General features: G+C 39.2%; 2 protein-coding genes across 4 annotated transcripts; one reads left to right on the top strand and one right to left on the bottom strand.

Moving 5' to 3' along the window:
- Positions 1-1203: 1203 nt before the first annotated feature.
- LOC133801351 (tropinone reductase homolog At5g06060-like) lies at positions 1204-17347 on the bottom strand. Of its 3 annotated transcripts, none has more exons than XM_062239534.1 (5): positions 17135-17335; positions 16835-17042; positions 15613-15829; positions 4369-4481; positions 1204-1505 (listed from the first exon to the last, which is right to left on the bottom strand). In XM_062239534.1, the coding sequence occupies exons 1-5, from the start codon at positions 17227-17229 to the stop codon at positions 1308-1310; spliced, it is 831 nt and encodes a 276-aa protein (XP_062095518.1). In that variant the 5' UTR covers positions 17230-17335; the 3' UTR covers positions 1204-1307. The 3 variants fall into 3 exon arrangements, 2 of the variants coding, with proteins under 2 accessions (XP_062095518.1, XP_062095519.1); XM_062239535.1 differs by having other exon boundaries at positions 16835-17055; positions 17135-17274; XR_009876841.1 differs by lacking the exon at positions 15613-15829 and having other exon boundaries at positions 1418-1505; positions 17135-17347.
- Positions 17348-17476: 129 nt separating this feature from the next.
- On the top strand, positions 17477-25081 carry LOC133801350 (uncharacterized). The gene is made up of 3 exons (XM_062239533.1): positions 17477-17697; positions 23719-24188; positions 24283-25081. Exons 2-3 carry the CDS (start codon positions 23724-23726, stop codon positions 24790-24792), a joined length of 975 nt encoding a protein of 324 aa, XP_062095517.1. The 5' UTR covers positions 17477-17697; positions 23719-23723; the 3' UTR covers positions 24793-25081.
- Positions 25082-27904: the final 2823 nt, after the last annotated feature.

The raw sequence follows: 27904 nt of genomic DNA on the forward strand, positions 1-27904 counted from the left end.
TCTTTCAAAATAAAGTCTTAAAATATTTTTGTCTATCAAGTTGCCAAAGTGGGAGATTGTAAAAACCCTTATTGGCTAACTTTATTTTAGACAAAATATTTTAAATTGAGAAAAATCAGGAGCATATCTGTAAATAATTATCACATAATTCAACTGGTTTTTAGTGTGAAAATCTCATTTAGTGCGAATACAATTTTTACCTTATTTATCACAATCAATCTTTATTGGTAAAATATTGTATTTAAATTATCTTGTAAGAATATTTTCAGGGATTATGTTCATTCAGGAATAAGGAAGTTTTCAAAAATGAACATGGTCAAAACAAATGACCATGTTCGTTTTGCCAGGTAAGTATGATGTTGTTGCTGTCTCATCAGTTTCCTTTTCTGTGGACACAGAATTCATCTAGCTGGTAGATTTCCTAAATCAAATAAATTTGCAAATCGATTATAAAGATCTCAAAGAAAGCTGGCATTTGACGATTTCTACACCTATAAATACCCTGCCAAGGCCTTTGGAATTTCATCTCTTCCATTTTGGAAATTTGTAAACATTATGCTATTTTGAAAAGTGTTTTCTTTGTAGAGATTAAGTTTGTTCACATTAATCTTTGTGAGAATGCTGGTTGTACTTGTAGATATCTATATAGTCCCTTGTAAACAGGTAGAGATTATTGTGAACGTGTTCATAAGGATCTTGGGCGATGATTTTATCTAAGTTCACTTCGGGAGGAAGTGAGCATTCACTATTCTTTGAAGGGAGTTCATGTGAATTAGCGTTTCATCAAAATCAGATTTGTAGAGAAGGGTACAACAAGATTGCGGCAATAGCTTAAGAATGAGGCTTACATTTTTTATGTCAATATTTTTTTACACATTATTTCTTTACTAATTGGTTTATTCTCTGGGCGTGGCCCCATGGATGTAGGTTATCTAAAATGATTTCTGAACCACGTAAAATTTTTCGTGTGTTGAATTTTTTTCTGTCTTTTTTGTTTCTGTTGTAATAGTTTCATAAGTAGTGTTAACAAAAGTGATATCTATCGAAACAACTCAATCAATATTCCGTTTTTAATTAATTTGTTCATTTTAAATCACTTGATAATATTAAAATATGGAATTTCACTAATTCATGTCCTGATTATGATACAATTAGGATTATTTTGTCTTGTAATGTACTTACGTAGCTAGTTCTACAATAGTATAAATAAAATAAAATAAAATATACGTGTATGACATAATATTTATAAAGATTATTGTCAAAACATAACATAACATTTATTTAGTATATAGATTTATATATATAATTTACTGGCCAGGTGAGCTAGAGATGGGGAAACCATTCACAGTAAATCCACCATCAACAGTTATAACTTGACCTGTAACAAATGAAGCAGCAGGTAGACAAAGAAAAGCTACCATTGATGAAATTTCATTAGGCTCCCCTAGTCGTCTGATGGGTGTTCGGTCAATATATTGACCCGAAGCTCCTTTCTCTAAATTATCCTGTGTTGAAAATAACAATGACAACATTACGAAGAAACACATGAGTATTTAAAAAAAAAAAAAATCAAATTATTTTCATGATTGTTCACAAATGTGTTGTAAACACAAAATACACATATATCCATAAAGGTGAAAAAGTTAAGTACATATATAGAGCCAGAATTTAAGTCTTATGGGCTAGTGGCTTTTTTTTTTTATAATTTTTTAGGGAAGTTTTATTATAATTTTTCCCAAAATTTTAAGTGATCACCCAACTCGGTAACTCGCTTAATGTGATTGAATAAGAGATTTATGTCCTAACAATTAAGGATATTTGCAGCAAATTCTCTAATTCTTTTTTAGTTCACGAACTAATAATTCCAATAAAAAAATTGATGGCAACACCTCTGACGTTACGTTTTTCTTGCAGCAGTTCACTTTTGAATGTTAAGTGCCAATAAGGACAAACGAGAGTCCATATGGCGGGAATTCATTTGTCCACGTGGATGCTAACATGTCACTTAATTAATGACATGAAATTTTTACTAATTTAGTAATTTTACCCAAAAATTAATAATGTAAACATAATTAATATATTATATTAACTAAAATGCCAAGATTAGTTCAAATACTCATAGATTTGTTGAAGAACAAAATCTCAAACCCATTATCTTTGAAAACTATGAATATTAAAAAATAAAAAAACCAAGATCATTCAACAACACTAATGAGAATCAAAATTAACATTAAAAACCAATACTCTATTTAATATTAAACTCATAATTCAAAACCAAAATCACAAATTCAGCAAAGATGAGCAAGAACAGATTGTGAAGAGCTTGAAACCCAAATGCCCAGATCTATTCTTGTTAGACTGATGTCAAAAAACTGAAATGTCCTTTTTCTCAGATGATGAATTGTATCGCACAAGCTTTAACTCTACCACAAACCTTAAATAAGTTCTTCTTCCCCCAAAACCTATATCAAAACTCTACCATCCCAAAAGAAAACTCAAATCTGAAATAAACCCATCAAATGTAGATAGAACGAGGATGATGAATGAATCTGAAACCGATTGAATATTGCTTCGTCGACCTCCATTCCTCCATTGGATCGAGACTTCGTCGAACTCCTTTGCTTTCCAATCATCAGATCAGACCCGACATGCAGCTCGAACTGGACGTCATCGGAGTCGAGACGAGTGGGTTCAGAGTTGTGCAGATTGGACCTGACCTCCATTTCAAGCGGGACGACATCAGAGTCGAGATGAGTGGGTTTAGAGCTGTGCGGATCTTCAGAATGGCATCTGCCGACCATCTTTGAAGAGCACCATCGCTGGGTTTCTGCTACCTGGTGTGCCTCCGCCCTACCCCCACCGTCGCTCTTCTACTCCGGCCTCTCCCATCAACTTGCCCAGCCTTTCTTCATAAGATTGATCTCTGAGGTTCTTATCTTCACAAGGTCGACTTGTCCAGGAATGGCAGAAAAAACCGGTGGATCGGGGCGACCTATGATCCAAAAATAAGTGGGGCAAAACCGGGGCGGGTTGACATCTGGAACCGACCCGCTAGCAATTGAAGCGGGTCGGATCACAACCCGACCAGGTTATTGTTTTTTTTTTTTTTTTTGTAATAAAGAATATTTTTTAAAAACTAATTACTACAACTATTTAGGGTGATCTATAATCCAAATATATATATATATATGTATAACAAAGTATATTTAAGAGATATAGAGAAGAAAATTGATGTTTTGCTATGACGTATATGAAATTTTATTTTATTTTAGTATGCAAGATAATTTATAAAAGAAAATTAGGCAATTTATTTATGTCTAGTATGGCAGATTTTCTTGTTATTTATTTATATATTGTAATATGTTTTTTTAAAAAATTAGTCTTTCTTTTATTAAAGAAAAAGAAAAAAAAACCTTACCGGATCGGGTCTGATCCACTCCATAACATCCGGGGCAGGTCTGACCCGACCCGGATCAAAAGTCTTAACGGATCGGGTCGGGTTGGGGCAGAAACTTAGCGGGTCAGGGCGGATCTTTAGCGGGGCGGGGCCGACCCGCCCTATTTACATCCCTAGACTTGTCTCAGAGAAAACATTTTTTCTCATCTTTTTTTGTTTTGAAAAATTATGTTACTTTTTTTTTTTAAATTAGGATTTTTGTTTTTTTTTTAATTATTTCTTATTTTATTTACATTTATGTTTATATGTTTAAGTATTGGAAATATTTTAATATTTTTTGCTTTAATTTAATTATGGTATTTTAAAAAGTCCATGTCATTAGAAAATGACACATGGACTATGTGGACAAATGAATTCGCTACAGGGAATCTCATTCATCCTTGTTGGCACATAACGTCTAAAAGTGAACGACAACAAGAAAAACGTAACAGTTGAGAATATTTCCGTCAAAATTTTTTATTGGGGTTATTGGTGCGTGAACTAAAAAAAAATAGAGGGTTTTGTCGCAAATATTCCAACAATTAATTGACATCTAGTTCTTGTGAGGGCTACATATTTGAACATAGTAGAGATGTAACCCACTGCAATTTTTAACCTTAATATTCTCACGCAAGCATTGAACAACATCTAGTTACAATAAATATTTGCAGACTCATAATAGATTTAGGGGTGACACTGACAAAAAAAAAACTTACTTTTAGTCAACACAAATTAAGACTAAAAAGATAGTCTAGTTACAAAAAATGATCACTTTTTTTAGTAAAAGTTTGGTTCTACAGACTATTTGTAGTGAAATGATGAAATACATATTCATTATGTTACGAGATATTTATTTTGAAAATATGAAATTAATATTAATTAAAACTAACATAGAAAAGAAAAGGAAAATATAAGAAGAGAGTAAACCCTACCGAGTAATTCTCCAACATGGTGGTTCTAGTAAGCCCTGGAGCAACTGCGTTTGCACGAATGTTGTCCTTTGCCCATTCACATGCTAAATTCTTTGTTATTTGGTTCATTGCTCCTGTGGATGTTATTAGAACAAATTACTTTAAAATGATACAAAAACAGTGCATGCATAACAGACTTAAAATATACAAACTAGTCAGATATAACTCTTACACATATATTTTGTTAATAATATAAGTTTTATTAACATGTAAGGGTAGTTTAGTCTTTTAGCCTCTCATTATTTTGGCTATATATTTTGTTGCTCTTGTACTCTTATTTTCATCTCTTTCGATATAATGAAAAACTAGCCTCCCTTTTGATTCTCTCTCAAATCTCATTTTGTCTATTTTGCAAAATTAACATGGTATCAGAGCCATGTTCTTGAGTATCCTTGATTTGGTTGCGCTAGGATTACAATCTTGGTGATCTTTTGATTTTTTTTTTAGGAATTTGGCTCTGTCTTTGGCTTTGATTTTGAGGTTTTCGCACCAATCTTGGGGATTTCGCACTTTGTTCTGTCTATTTGGATTTCGATTATTCGTCATGGCTGGCGCAAAAGATGATTCGCTTCAGTCCATTAATGTGCAATTGAATGGGCAGAATTATTCGTATTGGCATTATGTTATGAAAAAATTTATGAAAGGGAAACACATGTGGGGTTATGTTTCTGGAACTTCCACGAAACCGAAGGACGATAAGGATGAGAGCTTTGCAGAACAGTTGGATCTTTGGGATGCCAACAATTCGAAAATCATCACTTGGATCAACAACTCGGTTCAACAATCAATCGGTATCCAACTGGCAAAATATGAGACGGCGAAGGAATTTTGGGAGTACTTATAAAGATTGTATACACAGTCTAATTTCGGAAAGCAGTATCAGTTGGAGATTGACATTCGGGCCCTTCAACAGAATAGCATGAACATTCAGGATTTTTATTCTGCTATGTCTAATCTGTGGGATCATCTTGCTTTGACTGAATCAGCGAAGTTACGGGCATTTGCCCCTTACATTGCTCGGAGAGACACAACGTCTGGTTCAATTTTTTATGGCTCTTCAAGATGAGTTTGAAGGTCTTCCTGGAACAATCCTGCATCACAGTCCTCTTCCGTCCTTTGATTCGATGGTTAATGAGTTGTTAGCATAAGAGATTTGCTTGAAGTCTCGTGTTGATAAAGGGGGGGGGGGGGGGGGGGTGGCGGAAAAGGGGATTCTTCCTTCTCTGAATTCCTCTGTCTTTGCAGCTCCTCATCGGCCAGCCTCCAACAATCAACACAAGACTCAAGCCAAGGTTGGCTACGAAGAATGCAGTTTTTGCAAGCAAAAGGGACACTGGAAGGCTCAATGTCCCAAACTGTTGAATAGGGCGGAATCACCGAATCAGTCTTCTCACTGGAAATCTGGCAACCAACCTCATCGACCTCTTCATTCTATGTCTTCGAACATGGCAGCTATTGTTCCACCTGTAGATTCTGGAAGCACTCTTAGTACCTCGATCGATACACTCATAGAGCAGTTTCAGAAGTTCATTGCCTCGCAGCCACACGTCATGTCAGCCTCCTCACTCATAGGTTTGCCTTCTAGTAGTACACCAAGTATATCTTCCTCTATATGGGTCCTTGATTCTGGAGCTTCACATCATATGTCATCTAATTTCAATTCCTTCATGTCCATTAAATCAGCACCCTCTGTATCTGTCATGACCGCTGATGGCACTCCCATGCCATTAGCAGGGATTGGCTCGATTTGCACTCCAAAAATGTCATCCTCTGATGTATATCATATTCCACATCTTACTTTGAATCTTGTCTCTGTTGGCCAATTATGTGACTCTGGTTTCTCAGTTATTTTCTCTAGTTCTTGTTGTTATGTGCAGGATCCTCATTCCAAGAAGTTGATTAGGACAGGCCGTAGGCAGGGGGGGCTTTACATTTTAGATGAGTTGAGAGTTCCTGATGTTGCAGTTTCTAGTGTCGATTTGTCTTCATTTCGTTTAAGTTCGTCTTCGTCTAGTTTTTACTTATGGCATTCTCATCTTGGACATGTATCTGGTTCACGTTTAAAGTACTTAGCTTCCACAGGAGCATTAGGAAAGTTACAAACCCATGATATTTCAGATTTTTGTGGTTGCAAATTGGCAAAATTTTCTGCTTTACCTTTTTATAAGAGTGGTTCTGTTTCTCTTGCCCCTTTTGATTTGATTCACTCTGATGTGTGGGGGCCATCACCCGTTCTAACAAAAGGTGGATCACGTTACTATGTCTCTTTTATTGATGATTATACTCGTTTTTTTTTGTCTATCTTATGAAACATCGTTCTGATTTCCTCGCGATTTATCATATGTTTCGTGCTTTTGTTAAAACTCAACATAATGTTGTTATCAAATGTTTTCGATGTGATCTGGGTGGTGAATATACCTCCAATCGTTTCTCTGAATTGCTTGCTTTAGGTGGTACCTTACATCAAACCTCTTGTACCGATACACCAGAGCAAAATGGGATTGTCGAAAGAAAACACAGACACATTGTTGAAACTGCTCATTCTCTCTTATTGTCTACTTATGTTCCTAGTGATTTCTGGGGGGAAGCCATTCTGACCGCAGTTCATTCAATCAATAGAATTCTGTCATCTGTCACCTCAGGTCTGTCTCCCTTTCAAAATCTTTATGATCACACTCCTGATTATTCTTCATTGCGAGTCTTTGGTTCCACATGTTTTGTTCTCCGTCCTCATGTTGAACGTAGTAAGCTTACTTCTCGTTCCGCTCTTTGTGTATTTCTTGGTTATGGTGAAGGTCAAAAAGGATATCGATGTTATGATCCTATTAGTCAAAAACTCTATGTTTCTCGTCATGTTGATTTTCTTGAGCATATACCTTTCTACTCTATTCCATCGGACAGCCCAATCTACACAAATCTGATCTCACTCGTATTGATCCTTTTGATTCTTGTACTGTTGATACTCTTAACTCTGCAGATGTCGGCTCTCAGCCTGTCGAAGTCCCTTCTGTCCCTACTACTGCCCATGATGCTTCTGAGATTATGGATCCTGCTCCTCCTCCTCGCTACCCTTAAAGAATTTGTAAGTCCACACAGTTACCTAATTTTGTCTACTCCACTTATTCTGATTCTTTTTCTTCTTTTTTGACTTCTATTCACCAACTCTCTTAGCCCTCTTCCTATAAAGAGGCTTTGCTTGACCCTCTTTGGCAGCAGGCCATGGCAGAAGAACTCTCTGCATTGTACAAGACAGGTACTTGGGATATTGTTCCTCTTCCTGTGGGGAAGCGTGCTATTGGTTCCCATTGGATTTACAAGATCAAGACTAAGTCTGATGGGTCAGTAGAGTAGTACAAAGCTCATTTGGTTGCTAAAGGCTTTTCTCAAGAGTATGGGATGGATTATGAGGAAACTTTCGCTCCAGTTTCCAAACATACCACTATTCATACTCTCATTGCTGTTGCGTCTGCTCGACAATGGTCCATTTCTCAAATGGACGTTAAAAACGCCTTCTTGAACGGGACTCTTCAAGAAGAAGTTTACATGGTTCCTCCACCAGGTGTTCCTCATAGTTCAAGAGAAGTTTGTAGTTGAAGAAGGCTCTTTATGGGCTTAAACAAGGTCCCCGAGCCTGGTTTGAAAAATTCTCCATCGTGATTACTTCTCTCGGCTTCCACCCCAGTGCACATGATTCAGCTCTCTTTATTAGGTGTACTTCTTCTGGCCGCACTTTACTCTCTTTATATGTTGATGATATGATTATCACCGGTGATGATGCGAATGGGATAACAGAGTTGAAAACGCACTTGACTCGTGAATTTGAGATGAAAGATTTGGGTTCCCTACAGTACTTTTTAGGGATAGAAGTAGCTTACTCTCCTCATGGCTATCTTCTTTCTCAATCTAAGTACATTGTTGATATTCTCAATTAGGCTCGTCTCTCTGATGCTCGCACTGTTGATACCCTTCTTGAGCTTAATGTCAGGTATTCTTCATCCAATGGTGTTCCTTATCAAATCCCTCTCTATATCGCACTCTGGTTGGTATCTTAGTGTACCTTACTATCACCAGGCCAGACATTGCTTATGCAGTTCACATTGTCAGTCAGTTTGTTGCATCTCCCACTACCGTTCATTGGGCAGCTGTGCTTCGTATTCTTTGATATCTTCGGGAAACTCAATTTCAGAGTCTGCTTTTTCCATCTACGTCTACTTTAGAGTTACGTGCCTACTCAAATGCAGATTGGGGTGGTGATTGTACTGATCGCAAATCTACCACTGGCTTTTGTATATTTTTTTGGAGATTCTCTTATTTCTTGGAAGAGTAAAAAACAAACTGTTGTCTCTCGATCGTCTACAGAAGCAGAATATCATTCCATGGCCTTCACTACCGCTGAAATTGTTTGGTTGTCTTGGTTACTTGCTGATATGGGTGTTATTCTCTCAAATCCCACTCTGATGCATTGTGACAATGTTAGTGCTATTCAGATTACTCGCAGCTCTGTTTTTCATGAGCACACGAAACATATTGAGATATATTGTCATCTTACTCGTCACCACTATCAGAATGGGACCATCAGTTTACCATTTTTCACTTCCGCTATGCAGATTGCCGACTTGTTTACGAAGGCTCATACTATTTTTGTTTTCGTTTCTTAGTTAGCAAACTCTCAATGTTTCCCGCAAATGCATCGTGAGTTTGAGGGGGGATGTTAATAATATAAGTTTTATTAAAACATAAGGGTAGTTTAGTCTTTTAGCCTCTCATTATTTTGGCTATATATTTTGTTGCTCTTGTACTCTTGTTTTCATCTCTTTCGATATAATGAAAAACTAGCCTCTCTTTTGATTCTCTCTCAAATCTCCTTTTGTCTATTTTGCAAAATTATCATATTTATATATAGATAAAACAATTCACTTTGAATCAAATCACCCTAACCTAGATGAAACATCAATTATCAATTTCTATGTATCTTATATGTATTGTTTTCGTAATGTACAATGATTATTATTTTTCTCTCTAGTTTCTTTCTTATTATTTTATATTGATACATGCATGCATATGTACATACAACAATCATGAAACTAATTTTGAATGCAAATATTATAATAATTGTTTTTTAAAATGTTCAATTCTTATTACACTTCAGCAACAATCTTCATTTTTTACACTTTGTAACACTTAGGTCCCAAAAGTTAATTTTGTAATAGTTAGGTCCCCAACATTTTCAAATCGTATCATTTAGGTCCCTAAATACTATTTTATTTCTTTTTTCTTTCAAAATACATAAAAAATATTAAAAAAATGGTGAATCAATCTTAAAAAAATCTAGACCACTTAATGTTATCCCCAAAATTTGAAAACGATGATGTGGCAGTAGAAATGACAAATGGCAAGGAATGGTTGGGTGATTTGGCTTAGGAGTGGCCCGGTAGACCAGTGAAGAATGTTGACTACCCAGTCAAGTGTCATGACCGACCAGGCATGACCTTGTCCGACCAGTCACATGTTTGTCTGCCCAGGCATGACCTTGTCCGACCAGTCACATGTTTGTCTACCCAGGCGTGACCTTGGCCGACTAGTCACATGTTTGTCTACCCAGGCGTGACCTTGGCCGACCAGTCATGGCAATATTCGACTGGTCAAGTGCATGTCTGCCCAGTCAAGGTTTAGCCGACCAGACTGAATGTGATATGGATCGACTAGATAAAGCGGGGCTACGTCAAGATTCCCATAAACGGCTTCAATAAGAATCGGTCTTGGCGTACGCGGGAATCTCTCAGTTTATCCCACAAATATAGTGTATTGTTATATTTTGAACATTATTGTAAATTAAATATAATGATAATAGCAAAATATCCCGATTATGGGGGGATATCATCTGTACGATCATGAACCTATAAATACAAGGCTTATGGCATCATAAATGGGACTTTTTTTGGGGGGATTGGGATTCTTATTTTCTAAAGAGAGAGTACTTGTATTTGATAGAATTCTTGTATTCTTGTAATCTGCACTGAAGAAACTCAGCTGACTCAGGTTCATCTGATCTTGAGTGCAGATCTTTAATAACAACTCTAAGTGGATTAGGCTATTACCAACGCATTGGGGCTGAACCACTATAAAAATTATTTGTGTCGTTTTTTTCTTTTGAAGGTTTTTATCGTTTTTGACGTCTACACGTCGTTGGCCAAAAACGCGGTCAACACTTAATTTATGACAATACCAAACATGACATTGAAAACAAAAATTCATGACATTTTAAAAAATAGTTAATAGTTTTATAAAATAAATTAATTTTTCATCAAAAATTTTTTTTTACCTATATTTTTTTAATTTTAATAATTGAACTATCACGAATTTATCAATATTTATCATGCACATGTTTATTTTTATTTTGTAAATTTTTTCTATAATGTAACTTATAACTAAACATATATATATATATATATCAAGATAACCGAGATAATATAGTTATTAATATTAATTATTAAACAACAATGTAGGTAAGAATATTTTTTTAATTAAACATTAATTTAATTTATAAAGATATTGGATATTTTTAAAAATACCATGAAAATATTTTTTTTCTCATGTCATGTTTGTTAATATCATAAATTAAGTGTCCAAATATTTTAAGAATAATTCACCATTTATTTTGTATTTTTTTATGTATTTTAAAAGAAAAATGAAATATAATAAATAATATTTAGGGACCTAAATGATATGATTTGAAAGGTTGGAGACCTAACTGGTACAAAAACAACTTTTGGGACCTAAGTGTTACAAAGTATAAAGAATGTCAGGAGTTAGTTTAGCTAGTTAGTATTCTGTTACAACTATTTCTGTTAGAGGGTTGTTATGAGTCTGTACAACTAAGCTATATAATCTCGTGTATCACTCAATTCAATTCAATGAGAATCAATTCATTTGTTCCACTATGTTTTCCTAACATGTATCAAAACCATAAGATTCTCTCCTTTGCTCGTACACGCTTTTCCTCAGCTCTTTCATTCTTTCATTTTTTAGCTTTCAGTGTTCTTGATCTTCTTCCTCAATTTTCTTGTTTCATTATGGCAAATCCATATCTTCCCTCTACTCCGACAGTAGCTTCTTCTCTAGCAAGGGCTTCGGTAGTGTTCTCTCATAATCTGTCTGTGAAATTAGACTTTAACAATTTCCTTCTATGGCGTTTGCAAGTCCAAGTAGCCATTGTTGGTCATCAACTTGATGACTACATATATCCAGATTTTTTTCCTCCAAAAAAGTTCTTGTCCGATGCTGATCGACAAGCCAAGAAGGTGAACAAAGTGTATACTCATTGGCACACTCAAGATCAACTTCTTTACTCATGGTTACTCTAATTGATGACAGAAAGTATTCTCACGCGTTTGGTTAGTTGTCGTACTTCTGCAAAAGTGTGGCAGATTCTTGAAGAATACTATACCTCTTAGTCGAATGCGAAGATTGATCAATTTGAGACGCAGCTTGGTAATGACAAGAAAGGCTCATTGTCGATCAATGAATATTTGCTGAAGATCAAGGTGTTGGTCAATAATTGGAGTCGGTTCGTCACTCGATCTCGGCGAAGGAAAACATAGTTGCCAACTTTAACGGATTACCATCAGATTACAATGTGTTCATTGTTTCAATCAATTCAAGATCTCAGCCATATACTGTGGTTGAGATTGAATCATTACTACTATCTCAAGAAAATAGGTTGGAGAAACACAGTTAGACTCTTGATTCAGCTCCACCTTTGGTGAGTCTTAGTCAGACGCAAGGCTTCAAGAAAAGATTCAGTAATACCAATTCTTTCAGCCCTTTGGTGGTGTCAACTGGTGGTCCGAGTATGGGCCATGGTGGTTCATCTACTTCCAATTTTTGTTCTTATTGGAATCCTTATGGTACTGGAGGTCATGGACAATTTTTGCCTAATAATGGTGTCTCGGTTGGATCTAATCGTCAATCACCTACTTCTTCTGGTTCAAATCGGCCTACATATCAATTATGCTCCAGAGTTGGTCATTTTGCATCCAAATATTACCAGACGTTCAATCCAGAATATCCGGGATAGTGAGCTACTCAAGTTGATAAACAGCCATCCAACATGACAGCTATTGTGGCTACTGCTAAAATGGTTAATGACCCTGCGTGGCCCCTTATTCAGGTGCTACAAATCACTGGACAGTGGACCAACACGGTCTTAGTCACAAGTAGGATTACAAAGGACCAGAGAAGCTTCATATAGGTGATGGTAGTGGTTTGATTGTTCAGAATGTGGGTAAGACAGTTTTACAATCTCAATCTACTCCTAGGGATTTTGTTCTAAACAATGTTCTTCATGTTCCAACACTAACTAAAAATCTTATTAGTGTTTCTTAGTTTGCTCGTGATAATGGTGCATTTTTTGACTTCTATCCTAATTTTTGTCTTGTGAAAGATCAGGTTTCCAAACAGGTCTTGATGCGAGGTCATCTCAGTATAATGGCCTCTATGCATTCCCTCCATCTTTTCGTGTCATTCCAACTGCTTCCTCGAAGGGTCATAGAATCATTTGTTAACTCTTTTAGTAATAATACTAACTCTTGTAATAACTCATAGCTCATTAACTCTCATTCTGATTCACATTTGGCATAGTAGATTGGGCTATGCAGCTGCCAAGACTATAAAATATGTGCTGTCATCTTGTAATATTTCTTGTGCAAATAAAACTCATGTTGATTTTGTATTGCTTGTTGCCTAGGTAAAATTCACAGGTTTCCTTTTCCAATATCTGACACTGAATATACTGCCCCACTTTAATTGATCCATCGTCTATCGTGTCCTACAACTCATCAGCAAAATAGAGTTGCAGAACGCAAACATCGTCACTTAATTGAAACGTCTCATACTTTGCTAGCAAATGCTTCTTTGCCTTTGTTTTTTTGGGATGAAGTTGTGCGTACATTTGTGTATCTTATAAATAGATTCTCATCGTCTATGTTGTCTGGTTCATCACCTTTTCAAAATATTTTTCAGAAACCTCCAGATTACTCTCAATTAAAGGTATTTGGTTGTTCTTGTTTTCCAAATATTAGACCTTACAACTCTCACAAAGTAGAGTATCATTCCATTGAGCGTACATTTTTGGGATATAGTTTGAATCATAAGGGATATAAATGTATGTCCTCCTCGGGTCGAATATACATCTCTAGAGATGTAATCTTTAATTAGCATATTTTTCCTTATGCTAAAATCAATTCTACTTCATCATCTAATTGTTTGTCAATGGCTGCTAGACAAAATTCAACCTCTATTTCCATTGCTAAAGGTTCAAGTGTGAGTTCTCCTTTGCAAGTGCCATCCAATCTATCCACTGATACTCAATTATCAGATTATGTGCCTCAACCATTTTCAAAATCTACATCACCATCTCCTTCTCTTCCTCAGTCCTTTGAGTCAATTCCTTCCTCTCCAACTTCACCTATTGATAATACTAATCATGTTGATTTTGTAGATTTTTTTTTTTACCTACACAACCTGCAGGGCCTTCGAATGTTCATGGAATGGTTACAAGGTCTAAGGCAGGGGTTTATAAACCCAAAGTGTTCATTTCAACTAAAGAACCATTAACAGTGGCAGATGCTTTGAATGACAGTTCATGGAAGATAGCTATGATTGAATAATATTCAGCTCTTGTGGGGAGTGAGACTTGAAGTTTAGTTGATCTCCCACATAAAAGGAAAGTTATAGGGCATCTATGGATTTTCAAGCTAAAGGGAAACCCAGATGGATCTGTTTTGAGGCATAAAGCTCGACTGGTGGCTCAAGGTTTTAGTCAACGGTATGGCTTTGATCTTACTAATACTTTTAGCTCTGTTGTTAAACCTAAAACTACTAGAGTTATACTCACTGTGGCTTTGTTTAAGAATAGGCAAATAAGGCAATTGGATGTTAATACTGTCTTTCTCAATTGTGTGTTGCATGAGGAGGTGTATATGTGCCAGCCACCAGGTTTTATTCAGCCTAAAGCAGAAACAAATGTTTGTAAGTTGCATAAATCCCTTTACAGTTTGAAGCAGACACTTAGGGTCTGGTTTGAAAGGCTTCGGGACACACTATATACTATGAGGTTTATCCGTGCTAAGTTTGAACAGTCACTTTTTGTTTGAAAAACATCAACATATATTTTGTTCATATTAGTATATGTTGATGATATCTTAGTTACTGGTAGCTCAAAGGATATGATTGATTAGCTTATTTTCAACCTTCATAATTCTTTTGCTTTAAAAGATCTTGGTGTAGCGCACTATTTTTTGGGCATCGAATTAGTCTATACTGAAGCTGGTTTGCATTTGTCACGGAAAAAGTATCTCATTGATTTGTTATGTAGAGCTAAAATGCAATTTGCAAATGGATTGATATTTCAGAAGAGTGCTTCCCTTGATATGGTTGGTTTTTGTGATGAAGACTGGGCTTCGCACCCATATGACAGGCGATCAACCTCTGGATTCTGTGTGTATATTGGCAACAACATTGTTTCTTGGTCTTTGAAGAAGTAGCACACTGTCTTTCGATCAAGCACAGAAGCTGAATATCGAAGTTTGGCCAATCTTACTACTGAAGTTACATGGTTACAATCTCTTTTTTCTACACTCTACATTCCTCAGTTTAGAACACCAACATTGTGGGGTGATAACTTGAGCACTGTACTCATGGCAGCTAATCCAATTCAACATGCCCATACTAAGCATATTGAATTGCACATTTATTTTGTTCGAGAGAAGGTGGCTCGCAAACTGATCATTGTCAAGCACAATCTTTTAGTTGATCAAAATGCTGACATTTTTACAAAATGTAAGGCAGCTGCTAGGTTTCTATTTCTTCGAACCAAACTTCAAGTGGTTTGTACACCTACTCTAAGTTTGAGAGGGATGTTAGGAGTTAGTTTAGCTAGTTAGTATTCTGTTACAACTATTTGTGTTAGAGGGTTGTTATGACTCTGTACAGCTAAGCTTATAACTAGCTAATGCTATATAATCTCTTCTACCACTCAATTCAATTCAATGAGAATCAATTCATTCTTTCCATTATGTTTTCCTAACAGTAACAATATATATTAGTCATATTTCCCCTACAATGTACTAATGTATTTTTAACTAAAATATAGTCTCTCACATAATAAATGTATACATATACATAAATGTGTATATATATTTATACCTTTGGTTGCAGCATGGAGAGTACAAGCTGAAAAAGCCATAGTTGCGCCAATAGAAGAAATGAAGACAATGCTTCCATTTCCGGAAGCTTTAAAAAGAGGATAACTTAGTTGTGACAAATGAAAAGCAGACTCAAAATTGGTTCCCATTTGAATCGAAAAATCTTCAGCAGATAATTCTGTGGAATTCTTTGCTATTACTCTCCCAGCATTATTTACCTGAAGCTCATGAGAATATATGTGTATAAGATGACGAACTCACAATGAAATTTCAATTGTATTATCTAATATAAAAATTTCAAAATATTGATTAATATTAATACCAACAATCCTATAGATAATTAGAACTAGTAGTTGTGAGTATTAGTAGCAAGGGTGATTGTCCTCCGTGCATGCATATTCACTACAAGAAAAAAGAGTTGTAGTGGCGATTCTTGCAGCAATATCTTAGGTTTATGGCACTGATAAGAGGAAGACCCCACAAAAAAAAATTATAAAAAGAAGAGAAAATTTATGTTGTAGGAATTTTCGCAGCTAATAACTTTGAAAAATTGAATGAATTCCACATACAAAGTTTTAGGTTTGTAGGAATTGGTGAATCTATTGCGATGATATATGTTTAGCAAGAATAGTATTCTATAAATCTAGTACATTGTGCTAATACTTCTGCATTTTACAACATTGGAAGTGGAGTTTTAAGGTTTTGAGAGCTATATAGCTATTATACAATAACTAATGTAAGAGCACTTCTAATCGATTCTCTACTCTATTTTTCAAAATAACTTACTAAAATTCTATTTTTTTTTAATTTTATCTCAAATTTTTATATTACCTCATATATTGGTTCCTCTATAATTTCTCTTTATAACATTTAAATATTATATTATTAGATATTATTTATTTATTTAAATAAAAAATAATGAGAGAATAGTAAAAAAATAATTAAATAAGTTTATAGAATGAATAGTATTTAGTTAAATATGTGGAGAAAGATTTATGTTACTATAGCTTAACATTGTCTTAGCTATTATACATCATTTCCTAGAAGTGTTGTTTTTTGGATTTTGAGCTATATTTTACATATTAGTTATTATACATAATTATTGGCAGTGCTCTGGTCTCACAGGACAAAAGTTGGACACTTCATTAAATGGCTGTTGAAAGTCATTTTCGTATGATTAGGCAAATAATTAATCAAGAAAATTAATTAGGGATAAAACTTACAAGAATGTTGAGCTTTCCTTGGAAAATAGAAGACACAGTTTCCATAAGTTTCTCTCTTTGGTCTCTGTATAAGACATCACACACTGAACCAGTTACTTTGAAACCCTTCTTTTTCCACTCTTCCAAACACTGCTCCATCTCACTTTCTTTGCGACAACAGGTGTGAACTATGGCTCCAAATCTTGCTAGTTCTTCCACTATGGCATGCCTAAAACCAAGTTCTGTATTTATATTAGTTAAGCAATAATATATACTATAGCCAAATTAATCATATATATATATATATATTAAGTTACATACCCTATGCCACGAGATCCACCGGTGACCAGAGCTGTTTTTCCCTGAAGACTCCATCTCTCGTCCGTAGACATGTTCTTTGGTTCAGCCATGTTCATCTATTGATCTTGTCGTCTTTTTAACTTTGCCTTTTTCTGATTATCAGTTTGTATTTATTTAGTTGTCCAAAAGAAATAAAAATAATTAAGTATTTGTGGTCACTGCACGTTGTCCACAAAATATGTACGATAGAGATTTCTAGAATCCCTCTTTATCAAAATATAAGAAATCACGCCGACAATATAAATATATATAAATGAAATCAGTCAATCTAGTCCATACATTTTTTGTCTCTACTATCAAATTACAGGATAGGAAATCACTCAATCTCGTCCATACAATTTATTTTTTCAATCTTTTGCTTACTAGGGACTAGCTCAAATAGTTCGGGTGGCGATTTGGGTTTTCACACGACAACAAGGCTAAAAAATGACATGATTTTTGCAGGTTAGATTGGGGAAATTAAGTGCACGATCGAAAACAGGTCAGACCCGTTTGACATGACATTTTTCTGAGTCGGATTAAAGGTAACTCATGTGACACGAAACTATCAAGAATTGACCCATTTGTGTTCAGTTTATAGTTAAAATATTATTTATTTTCCATAAAAAATAAATCTAAAGTAGAAAGAAAAGTCCTTAAAATAATATAGCATAATTAATACACACTTATAACTAATTAATATTAAAAATTTGTTTACTGTGTTGATATTTCGTGATAAATTGTTTAATTCAACAATTTTGTTTATTAGAAACTTTATATATTTCTATGTAGTGTAATAGTTAAATGAATGAAACAAATTGATGCAATAATAAATGTAAAATAAATGTGATACTAATCATGTCAATCTACAAGTAGTATGAGATGGGTTTGGTAGACACGTGAACACGACGAGTCGAGTTAGGGTTGAGATTTTTTGACACGAAACATAAACGGGTCGGGTTAGGGTTGACTAATTAGACATGCCAACTCGACATGACACGACACGAACACAACACAATGACACGAATTGCCGCCCATATCAAGTAATTAGTTGTTGGGTATATCTCAATTATATATTATATATATTGGCCTACAACATCTTGCTCAAGAGACCAACCCTGATTGGGCTGGGGGCAGCGACATCTGTGAGGCACTTAGCACTAAAATTCCCAACTCCAAGTGTAATTGGGAAACTGAAGGGAGATCAATATTATTTTATAATATAATGTTTTAGACTAAATAAATGTGACAAAGAGTGCCACATATTGTAACATATAATAGAGAGTTACAATATTTAGATATATGTGAATATCCAAATATGTAACATATTTAGTGTTACAAATTTAGTCACAAATTTGTAACTTCCAAATATTGCTCATTATTGTGTAGATTTGTTATTACATAATATTGAGATGAATTTCTTAAAGTCATATGTGAAATGGCTGTTAGAGATATGATTTTAACCCAATAATGTGTTTTGGGGGTTACAAAATCAATTGGGAGTGTATTGGAACCGTTTGGAAAAACAACACATTTTTGTGTGCTGCAATTGGTCAGTGGCGGCGGCCTGGAGAACAGAGACCAGTGGTCGCGGTCACTGATTTTTCTGGCCGCGGCCATTGGTGCTTAACTGTCCAACTTTTTTTTTTCTTTCTGTTTTTCCACCCTTTTTGAACGCCTCCAAAAACCCAAATAACTCTCAAATCTCATTTTTAATTCCAGAAACATCCAATTAACCATTGGTGATCCCCAACACTCTTCACTTTGGTTGTGTGAGTGAGAGTTTCTTGGTTTTAGTTCTTGTTCTTACTTTTTCTTGTATTGATTTTCTTCTCATTATTCTTGTTCTATTTACTCGTATTTTTGTTTAGTTGTGATCTTTTTATTTCTTTTGTTTCAAACACTTTTACTTTATTTGTATCATTTTGCTTAGAGTTGTATTTCTCCATTCTCTTCTTCTAATTCTTCTATTGTTTATTTGTATTTTCAGTCATAGAGTTGTAACACTATTTAATCAATAATTATTTATCTGTAATATTTTGTCTAGAGTTGTAATTTTCTTACCAATTTCCATTGATTCAACATACATTTTCCTAACATTCAAAAGCTCATTCCTTTGTTTGTTTCACTGGAAGGTGAGATTATCAAGATCATGAATCAAGACCTAGTGAGATTGGATAGATTTGATGGGTCCAATTTCACTAGATGGCAAGACAAGGTGAGATTTCTCTTGACCACTCTCAAGATTGCCTACATCCTAGAGTCCACTCTAGAACCTCTCCCAACGGCATCCGACAAGGACACTCCCAGGGAGGTGGAGAAAAGAAGGAAGAGGGAGGAGGACAATCTCCTTTGTAGGGGTCATATCCTCAACGCCCTTTTCGATAGGCTCTATGACCTCTACACCAAGACCAAATCGACAAAGGAAATATGGGATGCACTTGAGACAAAATTCAAGGCAGAAGAGGAAGGTACCCAAAAGTTTTTGATATCTCAATATTTTGATTTCAAGTTTTTTGGTGATAAACCTATTCTTCCTCAAATACAAGAATTGCAAATAATTGTTAACAAATTGAAAGTTTTGAAGATTGAGCTTCTCGAGGCCTTTCAAGTTGGTGCTATAGTGGCTAAATTACCACCAACTTGGAAGAGCTATAGGAAAAGAATCCTTCATAAAAATGAGGATTATTCTTTGGAGGAAATCCAAAAGCATATTTGAATCGAGGAGGAATCGATATGTAGAGATAAACTTGTGGAGGGTTCTAATGGAGAGACTTCCAAAGCAAATGCGGTGTCACAACCAAAACATTCCAAAAACAAAGGGAAAGGAAAAAAGGGTAACGAGACATCCTTGGGTCCAAGAACAAACCCAAATAAGTTCAAGAGCGAGAAAGGTCCTTGATTTGTGTGTGGGAAAAATGGTCACTATGCTAGAGAGTGTAAGCATAGAAAAGACCAACAAGGACCTAAGGTAAATGCAACTCAAGAGGAGAATATAGTTGCTACCCTTAGTAAGGTGAATGCGGTCCAAGTCAAGGTGAAAGGGTGGTGGTATGATACATGTGACACCGTCCATGTAACCTATGACAAATCATTGTTCAATACCTTTGAAGAGTCAAAGGGAAAGCATGAGATTCAAATGGGCAATGAGGGAAAATCCAAGGTACTTGGCAAAGGTATTTGTTGACGCGGTTCTTCGCCAACAGGTAATTAAGAAAATAAGAGAAAGATATTAGTGCTTAATAATGAACCGAAACAGATGAATGATCTTTAGATGGACTGATGACACAATTACGTTTTTAGGTGGTTCAAAGGTTAAAATCCTTCTACTCCACCAGCCAATATTATTGGTGTATTTCTGGTATTCTTTACAGGGTATTTCATTACACAATAGAATCCAACCCTTTCCAACTCCCAGGGTCTTCATATTTATAGGAGAGGGCACCTGAGAGTTGGTAAGGGGGGTCATCCCGTGACCCTTTTACCCATCATGTCACTTCTGTGACACTCATGATTAATTTCTAAAACCTGACAAATGAATTGTGGTCTAATCAATAGGTAAGGGGGATAATGGGCCGCACGGCCTAACCCAGTCGTGGGTCCCTGAATACGCACATTCATGCTGCGTGTCCGAGAATTCAGGGATATATCAGACACGTGATGTCTGATATATGCACGTTTACATTGCGTGGTTGACTTTATAAAAGTTCATAGCATCCAACTCCAACTCGTACCCCGAGCTGGATGCCTCCTCGACCTGCGGCCTTCATAGTCCTAACTCGGTCCTTAAGTAATCTTGGCGAACCTTTGGATACCTCGAGCTAACAAGGTAGGACCTGACGCCAGCAGCTCCGGTCATGGGGGATCCACGTGGCTGATATAATTAGGCCATACCTCAGCTCGCTAATAGCCAGTTGGAAAATCAGGGCGTACATTTGCCCCTCAAGCCCCTGCTCGTGGTACATGACGCCACTTGGGACCACAGTAAGGGCTTTTAGGCTTCTCCAAGGACCCTCCATATTCCGCCCATTACGCAGGCGCCGAATACATGGAGCATCGTGGTTGGTGACGGTACGTCTTCCGAGAACCACATTAAATGGCCTAGCCTATGCTCAGCTGTCATTTTGCCTTTCGAGTGGGGAGCCTCGGATCCCACATCAGGGTGATCCAATGGCCCCCCTCTCATGGTCTTTCACGTATATAAAAGGGGTGGCCACCCCACGCATGGGCCACCCATTTTTTTGAAAATTTTCTGAACTTTCCATTTTCTTCTCTCTTCTCATCCTCAAAAGAAAAACCCTCTTCCTCCCGGCCACCGTTCCCAACATTCCAGAAGGTCAGGTGCAAGGGTTCCTTTGAGGTTTTGGAACCAATCATTCCGTCGAGGACCCCAACCCAGACGACCCCTTCATCCTTCCCACAGCACAATACGTCATAAGTTTTCTGACTGTGCATGCTTTAAAAATTTATTTTTCTTACTGTATCTTAGGTAAATAGTTCCTGTAGCGGCATGCACTGAGTTGTGGGTTTTTAGTTTAGGGCATCGATTATAGGAGAAAACCATTTAGGAACCTGGCTCTTAGGGTGCGTTTTCTGGGGAAATTTTTTGGGTAGGATTTTTGGGTATGCTTGTTTAAAATATCCAGCATTTTGGGTGCAAAACCGGGTAGCTTAGGTGACACGCTTCACAGGCGGTTTCGCATTTCTTGCCTAAAACTTTCCTTCCAAGGCAAACCTTTATCCTGACCCTCCTGACACACGAATTCCGAGTAATATGGGATCTGTTAGGAGCATAGGCGCATGTTCATAGAACCGCGTAGTCTCACTCTCCACGGGCTGAGATTACCTCAGCCCGTGTAAATGAAACACCTTCAAATTCTTTCTTATGCTCAGGTCGCCTTTTCTAAAATTTCTTCTTTTGTTCGCTAGGCGACCAGATGGGACCCAAGAAGAACGCTCCCAAGAAGACCGCACGCAGCTCGTCCTCCCAACAGTCCAAAGGAAAGGAGGTGATGACAGACTCCCCCATCCCCGCTTTCGGGCCGGCGGTGGAGCGGGAGATCAAGGTGGCGCCCGATGCCTTCTTCGAGGCTGAGAGGATAGTTTCGAAGATCACCGACCAGGGGAAAATGAATAAGATATTCCTTTCCCACAACATCGAGCTGGGGAGGGGCACCCTAATTGCCCGACCTCCCCTGGAAGGTGAGCGGAGCTGGGCACCGCTCGATGAAGAATTCGCAGCTTGGAGTGACGAGCACTTCAAGGCTGGGGCCTTCCTCCCACTGGATCAATACTTCGCTGACTTCCTCAACTACGTGAAGTTGGCTCCTTTCCAGCTCCCCCCCAACTTCTACCGTTTGTTGGCGGGGTTGAGATATCTGTTCTTGAGACAGGAGTGGGAGATCCCCACTCCGGTAGATATCCTCTATTTTTTCTGCCTCAAGGCCAGCCCAGAGCAGCGAGGGCAAGGCGACGGGTTCTACAAATTGACCCTATTTCCAAATAAAGCTGCGGTCATCGAGCTGCCCAGCCACCCCAACGACTTCAAAGACCAATTCTTTATGTCCAAGGGGTTTCGCAACTGCAAACAGCACTACTTCAACCGTCCTCGTAAGTACATTTTACTCTTTACTCGTAAGTTAAGTATTGGTTAGCTCCCCCCTCTATCCATTTCTGACATAGAATAATTCTGCAGCCATTTTTGCGAGGACAGACAAGTCTGTGATCCTTGGGAGTCAGTACGAGACACTGGCGGGCTTGCCCCCCAGTGAAAAGGACTATCGCCAGCTCGTGACAGACGAGACGATGCTGGGATGCAAACTGATCTCCCCGGGCCAGACTTTGAACCTGAGGAGACCGCGGGGACCTCCCCTAGCTCGCGAGATGAGGCCCATTCCCGAGGAGGAGGCCGAGGGAGGAGACGAGGACGAGGAGGATGAGGTGCCCCTCGTGAGGCGGAAGAGGGCGTGGGACGTCGTCCAAGAAGCCAACATTGAGAGGGCCCAGTCCGGGGCAGCAGCCGACCCCTCTGACAAAGGTAACCCATATCTATTTAGGAATTTAGATAGGGCCACCGCAGATCCCCGGCTAGCTAGGTTTAATCCCAACCAGCCCGTCCAGCGCCACCGAAGCGACCCTGACCTTGACATAACCCGGCTTCATTGTGTCGACCGGCTCGTGCTAGATTACAAAAGTAGCCGCCCTAGGGGTATTGTATTCGTAGACAACACCTTAGCCTTTAGGTCGGCCTTATTTGAGGAGTACAGGATCAACCTTCGGTCATGGCCATCACTCCGGGAGGGTACCGTAGCTCGAGGTCTTAGGCAGTATGTAGAAGAGTCTAGTCCTGAGCCAAATTCGGACCCAGAGCCCGAGCCAGCTCGCGTAATCATTGACTTAGATTTCCCAGCAGTAGCTCCAAGGCCGATGGTCGTGACCATAGATTCCTCTCCTAGCTCGGGAGGTAGGATCCCTTACGATACATGTTTTTGGATTCTGTTCTCCTTATCTTTGTTGTTTTTGCATAAATGCTAACTTGTGTACTAACAATGTCTTTGTTTTGCCAGAGGAGATGTCTCAACCCAGGAACAAAGATTTGCGGGCTAAGTTCGCCGGAGGGAGCTCCTCCGCTGGGGCTTCCAGGCCCATGGTGAAGAAACTCTGGATGGCAAAGAAAGCCGTCGGGACATCATCCAAATCCCCTGCAAAGGGGAAAGACCAGGGCCCGGCTGCCCTGGCCAAGGTACCTCCTCCCCCGCCAGTGGAGAAGATGCCCCCGCCCCCTCCTCGAGCTCTGTCCCCTGCTCGGGACATGGAGGTGGAGGCCGGGACTCTGATGGCCGTAGTCCCATATGTGCGCATTCCCATGGATCCCCAGGCCTTGGAGAAGATTCCTGACGTCTTCCGGGGAACGGTGTATGAGACGGCGAGCTACGCCGTCGACCACTTCTACCGCGCCACCGAGAGGGACCTGCGGGCCATCGAAGCAAGGAGCCTGGAGAATGTAATGGATTCTTCACTGGGAATGGCTCTAACGGTAAGCTGACTATACCCTTTTATGATCTTTGATTTCCATGCCTTGCCCTGCTTCTCTTTTTTTTTTCTAAGGCAGTTGCCTCTTTGTTTTGTAGAGTGACTTGGCCCTTCACCGGAGCATATCCAGGTCCAGGGCTCGGCTCGAGGAGATGAGGGGTGAGCATCAAACAGTTTTGGCCGCCCATCAAACTGCCTTGGTCACCTTACAGACAGCCCAACAGAAGGAAAAAGATGCCAAGGATGCTTTGGCGGCCGAGCTGAATGAAGCCCGTCCTAAGCTTCAAGAGGCCGAGGCCACCAAGGCCGCCCTTGTTGCCGCGCTGGTCGAGCTAGACTCTGCGAAGACTGGGGTCGAGGAGGCTAAGGCCGCCCTGGAAATGGAGAAGGCAGCTTCTAGCTCCGCCATGGAGGACATGCTCTACCACTGCTGGGTCTATAACTCGGACGGCGACTTCTCCTTCTTAGGAGCGGACTGGGACGTCTTCCAGGAAGGGTTCAAAGCTCACCTCCAGCAAGAGGCACCTTCTGAGACCGGGGAGGCCTCCGCAGCGGCCGAGCAGGAGGGCGAGACGGCGACCTCAACGGAGCAGCCCGGTGGTGCCTAGGGCCTTTTCCCCTCTTCTTTTTTATTATATTTTATTTTTGTAACTTTGCATGAGGTTTTTTCACCTCGAGACAATTGGTTTTATCAATCTTTACTTTTAATTGATTTACATCTTTTTGCCTCTATGTATTTTAATAGTCTTAGTTTTTAAGCTTCTAAGACAAGTCCTAGTTGAATCTCGGACCTCGCTTTAAAAATCTAGTTCGCGTTAATTCTTTGACTAATACCTTGTGCTTTTTAAGAAAAACACCGATCAATCAATTTGAATTAACTTCTAAGTTTTAGGACCTGGTTACATCCAGGACATTAGTTTGAAAACTTAGTTCGCGCTAATTCTTTGACTAATATCTTTGTGCTTTTTAAGAAAAACACCGATCAATCAATTTGAATTAACTTCTAAGTTTTAGGACCTGGTTACATCCAGGACATTAGTTTGAAAACTTAGTTCTCGCTAATTCTTTGACTAATATGTTTGTGCTTTTTAAGAAAAACACCGATCAATCAATTTGAATTAAATTCTAAGTTTTAGGACCTGGTTACATCCAGGGTAAGACTTAGTTCTTACTGATCCTTAATCAATGTCTCACGTTTTTTTAAGAAAAACATCAATCAATCGATTTGAATCAGCATCTAAGCCTTTAAGGCGACCTGGTTATATTATCCAGGTACCATATGCCCCCCAAGTAAGTAGGAAAGGGTCTTTCGTAGTTACTTGAGATTACACTTGCAAATATATACAATCATGAACGAAAAGTTAATTCTCATTGCTCAATATATAAAAAATGGCCTCTCTAAGTAAGCCTTACAAGGGTGTTACTGATAATACTTCTTCAAGTGGGTGGCGTTCCAAGCTCGTGGGACCGTTTCTCCATTAAGTCGTGCAAGCTTGTTGGTTCCTTCCTTTATGACCTCGGCTATTTGCTAAGGTCCTTCCCAGTTTGGTCCCAATACTCCATCATTGGGATCCTTGCTGGCTAAGAAAAATCTCCTGAGGACCAGGTCACCAATGCTAAAAGCGCGTTTTCGAACCTTTGAGTTGAAATAACGCGTAATTTTTTGTTGGTGATGCGCGAGCTGGAGCTGTGACTCTTCTCGCCTTTCATCAATCAGGTCGAGGGACGAGCAATGCAGTTCATGATTGCGATCCTGGTCATATGCCTGGACTCTATGAGAATATACCTTTAACTCAACAGGAAGGACCGCCTCGCTCCCAAAAGCCAGGGAGAGAGGAGTATGCCCCGTAGAGGTCCGATACGAGGTCCGGTACGCCCACAATACCTGAGGGAGCTGTTCTGGCCAGACCCCTTTGGCTTCGTCAAACCTCTTCTTAAGACTCGCCTTCAGCGTCTTATTGACTGCCTCGACCTGGCCGTTCGCCTGAGGATAGGCCACGAAGGAGAAACTTTTCATGATGCCGTACCTTTCACAAAATTCAGTGAAGAGGTCGCTGTCGAACTGAGTCCCGTTGTCAGATACGATTTTCTTCGGCAGCCCGAATCAGTAGATGATGCTCTTGACTACGAAGTCGAGGACTTTCTTGGATGTGATCGTTGCCAAAGGCTCTGCCTCAGCCCACTTTGTGAAGTAGTCGATAACCACCACGGCGTAGAGGACCCCGCCCGTTCTAGTAGGGAGGGCGCCAACCAAGTCGATTCCCCAAACTGCAAATGGCCACGGGGAGGAGATCATCTTCAGCTCGACTGGGGGAGCTCGGGAAACTACGGCGAAACGCTGGCACTTATCGCACTTCTTGACATACGAGATCGAGTCCTTTGACAGAGTGGGCCAGTAATACCCTTGCCTTAAGACTTTTAGGGCCAAGCTTTGCCCCCCAGTGTGATCCCCGCAAAAACCTTCATGCACTTCCTACAGGATGGCCTTTGCTTCGCCTGGTAGAACACAATGTAGGAGAGGTAGGGAATGCCCACGCCGGTATAACATTCCATCTATCACTATATACCTTGGAGCCTGGTACAGTACCCGCCGTGCGTCATTACGCCCCTCGGGTAACTTTCCCTCGGTAAGGTACTCGAGGATGGGAGTCATCCAGGTCGGTCTGGCGTCAATCATCTCGACCTCCGCCCCGACCTCTTTTATACTTGGTTTTTTTAGGAATGCCACCAGTACTAACCCCAGCATTTTCGTCTCCCCGGAGGTAGCGAGCTTGGCGAGGGCGTCGGCGTTAGCGTTCTGCTCTCGAGGTATCTGCTCGATTGTGCCTCTTTCAAATGCGGATAGCTCAGCCTTTACCCTGGCCAGGTAAGCAGCCATCCCGGCTCCTCGTGCTTGATATTCCCCTAGCACCTGGTTTACCACAAGCTGGGAATCGCTGAAGCATTGAACAGAACTGGCCTTCAGCTCCTGGGCTACCCTCAGTCCGGCGAGCAAAGCTTCGTATTTGGCCACGTTGTTAGAGGCCTTGAATCCGAATCTCAACGCCGAGTGGAATCTATGTCCTTCAGGGGATATCAAAATAATTCCAGCCCCGGACCCGTTCTCATTAGATGAGCCATCCGTGAAGATCTTCCATGACGCCGGGGGAGAGGTGACCTGGGGTAATTCTTCCACAAGATCCTCCCTGAATCTTGTGCATTCTGCCAAACAATCGGCCAGGGCCTGACTCTTTATGGCAGTTCGGGGGGTGTACAGAATTTCGAACTGACTGAGTTCGATAGCCCACTTTAACAGATGTCCCGATGCTTCAGGTTTTTGCAAAACCTGCCTTAAAGGCTGATCGGTCATGACGTGTATTGAGTGGGACTAGAAATACGGCCTGACCTTTTGGGAGGCCATGATAAGACATAACGCCAATTTTTCCATCAACGGGTATCGGGATTTTTCCCCGAGAAGTCTCTTGCTGATGTAGTAGACCGATTTCTGAACCCGATCTTCTTCTCGGACCAATACGGTACTAGCTGCATCCTCTGTGACAGCTAGGTAGAGGAAAAGGGGCTCTCCTGCCTTTGGATTGGACAATACAGGCGGCTCGGCCAGATGTGCCTTCAGGTCGAGGAAAGCAACCTCGCACTCCTTGGTCCACTCGAACTTCTTATTTCCTTAGAGCAAGTTGTAGAATGGCAGGCACTTGTCGATGGATTTTGAAATAAACCGGT

This window comes from Humulus lupulus, chromosome 9, assembly GCF_963169125.1.
Source record: "Humulus lupulus chromosome 9, drHumLupu1.1, whole genome shotgun sequence".
In the NCBI taxonomy this organism is placed as follows: Eukaryota; Viridiplantae; Streptophyta; class Magnoliopsida; order Rosales; family Cannabaceae; genus Humulus; species Humulus lupulus.